The 10,861-nt window shown below is 28.0% G+C and overlaps 1 protein-coding gene across 1 annotated transcript in view; it reads left to right on the forward strand.

Moving 5' to 3' along the window:
* Positions 1-4,106: 4,106 nt before the first annotated feature.
* The window catches only part of LOC108913690, a gene marked incomplete at its 3' end in the record, with an annotated part of 19,405 nt that continues 12,650 nt past the window's right edge, over positions 4,107-10,861 (forward strand). Inside the window, exons 1-2 of the mRNA XM_018719282.1 lie at positions 4,107-4,278; positions 4,343-4,667. Of these exons, the coding sequence (XP_018574798.1) occupies positions 4,349-4,667 (319 nt within the window). The remainder of the gene's footprint in view (positions 4,279-4,342; positions 4,668-10,861) is intronic.

Here is a 10,861-nt window from a genome sequence, read left to right on the forward strand (position 1 = left end):
TTCCTGAACCGCTCACATCAGACGGCACTGTCAAGTGTCAGTTTTATGTCAAAATGGCCGCTATCGGCTGAATTGAAAATTTACAACTTTCGGGTACCAATATGTGAAAAAGGAGCTAAAACGGGGGACGATTTCTATCGTTTCCGATGTGTCTGTGAACCTTTCATTAGAGGTTTTTTCCCCAAAAGGAAAATTACGTTTAGCAGGCCTTTCGATGTTGTCCCACATATTATGGTTTCATATTTGAATCTGTCGCCAGATTGAAAACATTATTTTAACTTAATGTACTGACAGGTAAACAAAATGCAATCTTTAACAGAGCTTATGCCCGGGTAGTATTAGACATTACGTTCCGGGGCAAATCTGCGATATTTCAAAACAAACCTCGAAGATCTATTACTGAAAATCAAGAATCGACCCCATCTGAGACTCCTGTAATCTGTCAAATCGGATAAACCCGTAACTGTACCTACATTCAGAACAGCAACATGACCGAATTTGGGTGCTTTTAGAAAACGGAGGTCTTGAGTGTTGAATTTGTGTCTTCCAGTAACCCTTTCTTCAAATCAGGTATGCAATATGATTTTCCCCCGTCCGTTGGAGTCTACATCGCCAGTGCACACCACGCTGTATTACCAATGATGGAAAGTCCCCACTGCGAGTGAAATGTGAATGTGTACAAAAATAAAACAAAATTTACCTTCTTTTCTGTGTCCGTAAGGTATATATGTATATGTTTCCTTAACATTGTTACATGTAATTAATGGTGCATAGATACTGTGCAATTTACTTCATAAATTATACCTTTAATAGAGTGTTTTTGTTTCTTTATCTTATAAAGTAGGAAAATGGTAATCTTTTGACAATTTATTTTTATCAGTTTAATTGTTACATACTTAGTTTTTTGAATAGTTGATATTGAGATAAATTATTTCAGTTAATATGTATATATACTTAAACATTTGTACAAGAAATATAAGAGAAAAATTTCCTCCTACTCGCCCAGAAACAAAGGAAGTCTTTTAATATCGACCTGTTGAAAACATAGTGATTGTTCTAAATAAGACTGATTTTATTTCAGTATTTGTACGAGTCACAGTTTAGATTTGCCACGTTCAGGATTAATATTTGTTTTTTTATTTTGTACATGATGGTATACAGGCCTGTACAAAGAATTTTATTAATACAAGAACTGTATATGTATTTTGTTTAAAAAACTGTTTTCAGGGGTAATTATTACTTTATCTGTTTCATCCTTGATGTAACTCCAACTACACTAATTTTGAGAAAAACATGGCACAATTATTCTAAACTATCCTAAATTAATTTCATTTTATAAAAAATATTTATTTGAAGTTTTCATATACCAATCACCTATTTTCCTAAAATTACCTATACTGTAACGGTAATTATTTTTAATTGAGGAATGAGTCGAAGGGATTAATTTATCTATATCAAAATTAAAAAAAAAGGTGAGTATACTTCCGTACGTATGCGACACAAGCTATAAAAAAGATATAAAAAAACATGTAGTTACTATATATATACATATGTTTCTAATACAATGAAAAGAACTAACATTTGTTTCAGGAGAAATACCAAGATTTCTTTTTTTTTTAATACAATTTTAATATTATGTAAGTATTGACCTTTGCCATTCAAAAAATTCAAAATCTGTACAACTGAATTTCTAGAACTTTTATTAATCATGTTACATTTTAAACTAGATTTGTAACATAATGTTCCACTTTTTTTTCGATACCTACTGAATTATTTTTGATTCACTTCAATTTGCATATTTATGCTAAAATAATATCCTGACTCATTTTTGAAATAAAATAAAAAAATTTTTTTTTTTGCTATACAAATTGAAATCTGATATAAAGCATGATATTTATATTATGCAGAATCTTTTCTAAATTGAAAAAAATGGTACCAATAAACCTACAACTCAAAAAAATATGCTCCACAGAACAATTACCTCAATAAAATGTTCACCCCTTAGTCTCAAAGTTTCCAAAAAATATGTATATAGAATAGACAAATTTTACAAAAAATTCCTACTAATGCATGTGTAACATTGTTAACATTTTTTTGAAAATCTCTGTCCCTTGGAGAGGGTTGTAATAAGCAACCCCTATATTATTTTTTAATAAAACTTTTTTTTGTTTGAATAGGTATTAAAAAATATTTATCGGATAACCTGATTTATTTTAAAAGATTTTCCTCTCACTTTTCTGCTTTAAAACTAACCATTTATTAATAATAAAAGAATTCTACAATATTTTTGTACGAATACGTGACAACTTTCACAGATGTATTGGACTATTTAAAACAAAATAGAAATTATTTCTAAAATATTATTTCAAGTATTCTTTTTGCTTTTACATACTTTTAATAATAAAGATCTTGAGCCATTTCCTATGCTCTACTTTTCCAATTACATAGTCTTCTTTCTACTACTTAGAAAATCTGTCTGTGAAGAACTAGGCAATTTGAATATTGCTGATATATTGTTTTTACTGCGCTATTAAGTAACAAATCCAAAGACGCACATGCAAAAGATTTAATAACAGAAATTAGCTTGAAATCCGTCTACTTAAATAGTTCTTAGTTGTAATCGTGTGATTTGTAATGGACATGATAACGAATTTATTTTTTTTTTCTTAAACGATTAGGTTTCAAGTAAAAAAGTAAGAATTTTTTAACTAAACAGAGCTAACATGTACTTTTAAATATTCAATTATTACTAAACAAAAAAGTTGTAGCAAAAACTAACTTAGGGGATGCTCATTTCAACCCCTTTTCAAGGATGGAAATTTTTGAAAAATTTCTAAGGTTGCACGTGTATTAGTAAAAAATTTTTATATTATAAGTTGACTATAATACCTTTTTCCTTTTTCAAATTACAGTTGCTATTCCATATTTCATGGGAAACTGAAGGGCTATAAGGATTTATAAAAAAATAAAAAATATATCCATGCTATTAGGGAGCAAAGCATTATTCAGCTTTGCCACATTATTCCAGGAAAGATTATCACAATATTAATAGTCAAATAATTATAGATAGTAACTACAAGAGGTATGGTAGATTTCCATTTTCTACTCCTGATGGTGTAATTTAACTAAATTCAGAGATAGATACTGTTATAGAAAATCTGTATTTCACCGCTAAACCACAACCTGTTTCTGAGTGATCACATTTAATTTATGTTGCACGTCTCCTAAAAGTAATTTTTATGTCATCAGTTATCATCGTCTTACAACGATCATGAATTCAATTAAATATTACAATTAATAAATAAAATTTACTACTTTCCATAATGATAATTCTTCCTATACATTTTTTAATTTGAGTAAATAAAATAAATTTATCTTTTCATTCAAAAACATGTTTGTTTTTTGTTGCCCTAAGTGCCTGATATAACTTATAATAAAAATAAAATTATTAGTTTTATAGGTTAGGTTAATCTGATACAGGTATCAAGATTTTACAAGCTCTGTTGAACTACTGTTACCACCGCAATAGTTCCAATAATCGATAGTGCTTATGTTGCCAAATATTTTCTGATAACATTTACCATTTACATAAGATTCTTATAATACATTTTCCAGATATTTTTATTTATTTTTAAAGGGCCATTACAATCACAACTTCTAAGAAGCCTTTACATTTCGAAGAAAAAGTATAGTAGGCAGGTATATACTTTTAGATAATAAACCTTCTATGTTTTGATTATTACATTTGCTGTAATTATTAAGTTAATCGTCGTTGAATATATTTATAACATCGAATTTCTCCACGTAATTTAAAATGTACGAGTCTACTGTCAAAAAATGAGGTCAAGTGCATTTCTAAAATAATTTTCCTCCATTGTTTAAAACGAATTTTAACTCTTTACTGTATAAATAAATATGTATTTATTATCTTTTTTATATTTTATTTAAAAAGTTTTATAGTAATATTTCGTTTTACTATTATTATAATTGACTCTCTGGTCCTGCCATCTATACGCCATACGTTTAATAAAATATCGGTAATCTAGAACCCAGATTTTAGATTGATTTTACCGACAACTTATTTTTTGTCTTCGGTTTGTGTTTTCCAAAACAAGATCAAGTGATCGATTTATCAATTATTTCGAGTAACGCTCGCTTACCCACGCTAATTATTGTGCGTCTTAATCGACAATTGTGTGTATAGAAATATTTACAGATTTTTATTAAAATACGTTTTTTTCAAAACGCCATTTTTTCTATAAATACACAGTTTACCAGGTAAATTCCTTTTTTCCAATATACTTCAATATAATAATTCACATATTAATGTTACTACTATTAGATTAATATGCCGAAAAAGGGGAAGAAGCGGTTGACCCAACGAAAGGGGACCTGTATAAGGGGCCAGCCAACAAGAAGATCTGTCCCCGAGGAGATGGCTGAAGATACAAATAGTAGTTCTTCTGTGGAATTGCCTCCTCCTCTTATTGTGCCTTCTGCAGAGGCAGCAGTAACGGTTCATGGAGATATACCTCACGTGGTTGAAATACAACAGCATATAGTTCAACCAGTAGCTGCTGTACAGGATAAAAACTCCACAATAAATAGAATGCCAAGTGATTCTTCCACAGGGGATTTAGTGAAAACTGCACCTTCTACTTCCTTAGGTAATTATTACAAGACTATTTTTGAATTTAATTAATTTTATTTTTCATATAGGTATAGGGTTATATGTCAGTATATCATAAAGAACCATATCTACTTTCTATGATAAGTACACAAAATATTATCTTTTTAAAAAAATGCTTATTACTATTTCAGAACAGTTCAATTGATTTCCAAATTTTTCCCAACACAGATATTTAATTTCATAACTTCATAAAGAATAACCAATTTTTATTCACCACTACAATTACCTCCAAAATATAAAAATAGGTACCTATATATTTTCAGTTTCACTGTTTGCCTTTTACTTTGAAATCAATATTAAAATTGGCCGCTCGGTATAATATAAAGCATTATACATTGAAAATATATATATATAAGTACCTACTCAACATTTTATTTGTATTAAAATTGCAAAGTACATGTAAAATATTTATAAAATAACTATAGATAATTATTCTACCGAAAAAGACTCTTGAAACAAAATATTCAAAACCTATGAAACAGTCACCTCTTCAAGAGCTTAACCATTTCTTATATTTATCAAACTATTTATGATCTCCCTCTCAAGCTACATGAGATACTTATCAACAATTTTTTTTTTAACATCCCTTCAGTGATTTTTATGTAACAAACTGTGGTTTACTTAATTCTTCCTTAATTTCATATTTTCAACGATATGCTACTACAGTTTTTTTACTTTTAATAAAATATTTGCTGCCTCAACAGCAATAATTTGCTTTCTTTTCCATTCATCCAATCATTTATTTAATTAAAAATTATTATCCATAGTTCTATACGTTCAAGATAAATACATATACCTATTTAAATTTTTCGTTTCTTAAAAAAGTATACATTCTCAATACTTTTTTTTATTTTTTCTTTTTAAAGACAACTTTATCCATTATTTTGAGTATTTCAATGACATATTCATGGTTCGTAGTGACCTGGAAAACCATGAATACCGGGAAAAGTCAGGGAATTAATTATTCTTCATAAAAAACATGGAATAGTCGGAACATTTTAAAAGTATTCATGAAAGTCAAGGAATTTGATGTTTGCAACTGGAAATTTTGTGAAAACCAGAATTCTTGAAAGAGAAAACTATTTGTGATTTTTTAAACTTTTATAAGAGCTTCTTTGTGTATAAAAAAGATTATGGAGTTCAGTCTAGAAAAAGTGTAATGCATAAACACCAATTAGTGTGTACAAATGACCTGCAAGTGACCTGAATGATTTTTTATAAGTAAGGGAAAACCTAGAAAAGTCAGGGAATTCTATATTAATTTAGAACTATGAACCCTGGTATTGTATTGGGACTTTTCATGAATAATTTATACGTTACTTGATATACTATTATACAAATATATCGACTACATATTGCTACAATACTTTGAGGAGATGAATATGTATTTCCATTCTTTGTTACAATTTATCAAATACAAACAGAAAGATGAATATGTAAGGGGCATTCAGATCTAACCTAATTAGATTTCATCCTTTTACTGCACTTTTCTCATACACAAATATTTTATTTAATCATTAATCAAATGTTTTCCAAAAAGTAGTATAGTTTTTTCTAATTTATTTTTGTCCAAAGCAGCAACTCTCTAAATAGATATAGTTATTTGCAACAAAGCACTGCAAATTTAAATATATAACATTTATAACTTTTTGAATAATTTCGGGAAAAGAATTATCATTAGAGTCTATACAGGGTGTTGCAAAATGTTCACAAAATTCTACATCCAAAAATAGGAAAAAAAATCCAATGAATGTAGATTCCCCAAATACTTCGTCTCCAGAAAAGAGGATGTCAAAACAAAATAATAATGTTTTTTATTGATAATTTTTTAATTTTTCATTAAAAACGTTTCAATGTGTGTGGATCAACACATCTCAGACCCATCAGAGGCATAGATATGGGGGAGTACCTATTGATTTTTGACCAGAAAATCTATGCCAGTGGTTTTTCTATTGGTTTTTACTTTATTTTTAGGAACCTCATTTAATTTAAAACAAAAAAATCCCCTTGCACATTTGTCATTTAGCAAGCGGCTTTCGAGCTATTGAGGATATTTAAAAATCATACTAATCTTTCTATGAAACCATTAACTATTAAAAAAAACATAGTTGGTGTCTGTCACTCAAAAATAATATGCAATATGGAGAAATAAATGACCCAAATTTAAATGATCTCTAATGAAAAATTTAGAAATTATCAATACAAAACATATTTTTTTTATTTTTTTTACACACCCTATTTAGAAAACGAAGCAGTTGTGGACATACTTTAATAGGATTTTTTTTTCGTATTTTTGGATATAGAATCTGCTTCAGAATTCTCTGTACAATATTTTGCAACACCCTGTATATATGAAGGGACCAAAAATTAAATTTAAATTGAATAAAATTCTAATTTTTGTACAATTTTCAACAAACAATTTTCCATTGGTGAAATTACAGTATGGGATGTAAGCTACCCTCATATAAAATTTCATACATTTTCAGAAAATCCTATGAAATCCATGTCGTGCAAAAAAATTTTAATTTTAATATAGAAAAATTTCTAATTTTTAGACAATTTCTACCAAAAGAATTTTGAATGGGAAAGTAGATTACCCTCGCATAAAATTTCATGGATCTGCAAAAAGTCTATGGAATACTAATGGAGCAAATACTGTAAATTAAATGGAAAAAAATATAAGACAATTTTCAAAAAACGATTTTCCATTTGTAAAATTATAGTTTGGAATGTAAACTATCTCATATAAAATTTGATGTACTTTCATGAATTCTCTGGGGATTATAATAAACAAAAAGCTGTAATTTAATATATAGAACAATTTCTAGCCTCTAAACAACTTTCGGGATAACTATCATTGGGGTCTACAGGATGGGCCACCAGTAATGCCTTGGTGGTTAAGGACCAAATGGCAAATGTTATAGAAACCTGTTTAGATGGGTAGTTGTAGATTGATTACAGTTACATTTTAAAAATGTTTTGAAATATACAAGGTATCCAGGAAAAGCGTACCATATCAAAGTTATGTATTTTTAAATTACTGCATTTTTGAAAGCACCGTATAAAAAAATAGGTGAACATTATTAAAGGTTCTGCATAGCCTAGGACTTATTGTTTGTACAATATTTTAATTTTAGTGAAAATGCAGGCTTAGCGTAGAAATTTAATATTAGCAATAAAAAAATAATTTTAAGTAAGCATATTTGGAGAATGTATTTTGGATCCTTATCGAGGTCTTTATTGAATTGGGAAAGTGTTAATCATAACAATATTCAAGAAAATATTATTTTATAAGCAGAATAATTATAAAAAGTTATTAATTTTATATAAATATGTTTGTTGTAATTAATTAGGAACAACATGAAATATATTTATTAAAGGAAATTTTACTTTTAGAAGAAACAAAGAAAAATTTTAATTGATGATCGAACCAAATATAGCCATTCTCTTGAATACAGCATCTTATTCTATCTTTAAATGATATCCTTACATTCCTTAGAATATCTGGGACGATTGTAGTAGTAGGTGGAACACTGTGTACAATATTTTTTATATAGCCCGTAACAAAGAAGTCCATTACTTATTATTTATTATTTAATTTTCGATTTAAATAATTTTTCACTGAATATGAAAAATTTGAAGGTGCACCATTTAATTACATTCTCATTTTTCTCCTTACATTTAAAGAGAGGTCAAGAAGAACCCAAACCAATACAATAAAGAACTCGATGAAGACACGTGGATACATTTTACAAAAATATTCGATAAAAAAACGAAACGACACAAATATCTCCAATACCTTTAGAGATAGGTGTAGGTAACCTATACACAGTTTGAAAGTTTTAAAATTCATAACTTCCAAATTAAAATATACAGGGTGTTCCATTTAAAATAACTAACTTATTGCTGTTTAAAGTTGAAAGAAGTATTCAGTAGTTTTTTGAACACCCTGTACAATACTAAGTGACGACAAAATATAATAATTTTTAACTTCAAGAATCTAAAATACACTCTCCAAAGCTGCTTCCTTAAAATAATTTTTTTATTGCTAATATTAAATTTCTACGCAAAGCTTACATTTTCACTAAAATTGAAATATCTCACAAACGATAAGTCCTAGGTATGCAGAACCTTTAATAAAGTTGACCTATGTTTTTACGGTGCTTTCAAAAATGCAGTAAAATACAGGGTGTTCCATTTAAAAATACATAACTTTGATATGGTACGCTTTTCCTGGACACCCTGAACATTTCAAAATATTTTAAAATGTAGCCGTAATCAACCTACACATACACCCTGTGTATATTCGAAAAGATCAAAAATTAAATTTAAATTGAAAAAAATTCTAATTTTTATACAATTTTCAAAAAACTATTTTCCATTGGTAAAATTATAGTATGGGATGTAAACTACCCTCACATAAAATTTCATACATTTTCAAAAAATCGTATGAAATCCATGTCGGGCAAAATAAAATTAATATTATAGAAAAATTTTTAACTTTTAGACAATTTCTACTGAAAGAATTTTGAACGGGAAAGTAGATTACCCTCATGTAAAATTTCATGGATTTGCAAAAGGTCTATAGATTACTAAAATAGCAAAAACTGTAAATTTAAATGTAAAAAACTAACTTGCAAATAATTTTCAAAAAACGATTTTACATTATTTGTAAAATTACAGTTTGGGATGTAAAGTACCCTCACTTAAAATATCAATGCACTTTCAAAAAATTCTTGGAGTTCATAGCAAACAAAAAACCAAATTTAAATATTGAAAAGTATGAAGCCTTTAGACAACTTTCGCGAAAGGATTTATGACTACCCTTATATAGTTTCATAAATTTGCAAATCGTCTATGATTTATTAAGGGAGCAAAAAATGTAAAATTTAAATGAAAAAAAATAAATGAAACAATTTTCAAATTACTATTTTTCATTGGCAAAATTATTGTTTGGGATATAGGCTACCTACGTAAAATTTTATGCATTTTCAGAGGATCCCTAGGGGGTGGTATTAAACAAAAAGCTGTAATTTTATATATAGAACAATTTCTAATTTTTTCATAAATTTCGGGAAAAGAACTATGAATGAAGAAGTAGCCTAGCCTTATGTAAAGTTTCATGGATTTGCTAAAGATCTATGGAATATTAATAGAAAAACCATTCTCTTGAATACAGCATCTTATTCTATCTTTAAATGATATCCTTACATTCCTTAGAATATCTGGGACGATTGTAGTAGTAGGTGGAACACTGTGTACAATATTTTTTATATAGCCCGTAACAAAGAAGTCCATTACTTATTATTTATTATTTAATTTTCGATTTAAATAATTTTTCACTGAATATGAAAAATTTGAAGGTGCACCATTTAATTACATTCTCATTTTTCTCCTTACATTTAAAGAGAGGTCAAGAAGAACCCAAACCAATACAATAAAGAACTCGATGAAGACACGTGGATACATTTTACAAAAATATTCGATAAAAAAACGAAACGACACAAATATCTCCAATACCTTTAGAGATAGGTGTAGGTAACCTATACACAGTTTGAAAGTTTTAAAATTCATAACTTCCAAATTAAAATATACAGGGTGTTCCATTTAAAATAACTAACTTATTGCTGTTTAAAGTTGAAAGAAGTATTCAGTAGTTTTTTGAACACCCTGTACAATACTAAGTGACGACAAAATATAATAATTTTTAACTTCAAGAATCTAAAATACACTCTCCAAAGCTGCTTCCTTAAAATTATTTTTTTATTGCTAATATTAAATTTCTACGCAGAGCTTACATTTTCACTAAAATTGAAATATCTCACAAACGATAAGTCCTAGGTATGCAGAACCTTTAATAAAGTTCACCTATTTTTTACGTTGCTTTCAAAATATTTTACCTTAAAATTACATAAAATCCATAAAAATATCTATATTTTTACAATAAATGTTCAATATGATGTCCATTGTTGTTCAAGCAGATATTAATTCTTCTTTTCATATTATTAAATACATTCTGTAAAACATTTTGTGTAATACTCCTAATTTCGTTTGTAATTGCCTCTTGAAGTTCTTCAATCGTGTGACCGTTGAGCAAATACTGAATTTTATAAAAAACCAAATAAATAATAGTCTAGGGGTGTAAGGTCAGGAGAACGTGGTGGCCATCTA

This window comes from Anoplophora glabripennis, unplaced genomic scaffold (assembly GCF_000390285.2).
Source record: "Anoplophora glabripennis isolate ALB-LARVAE unplaced genomic scaffold, Agla_2.0 scaffold1382, whole genome shotgun sequence".
Taxonomy (NCBI): domain Eukaryota; kingdom Metazoa; phylum Arthropoda; class Insecta; order Coleoptera; family Cerambycidae; genus Anoplophora; species Anoplophora glabripennis.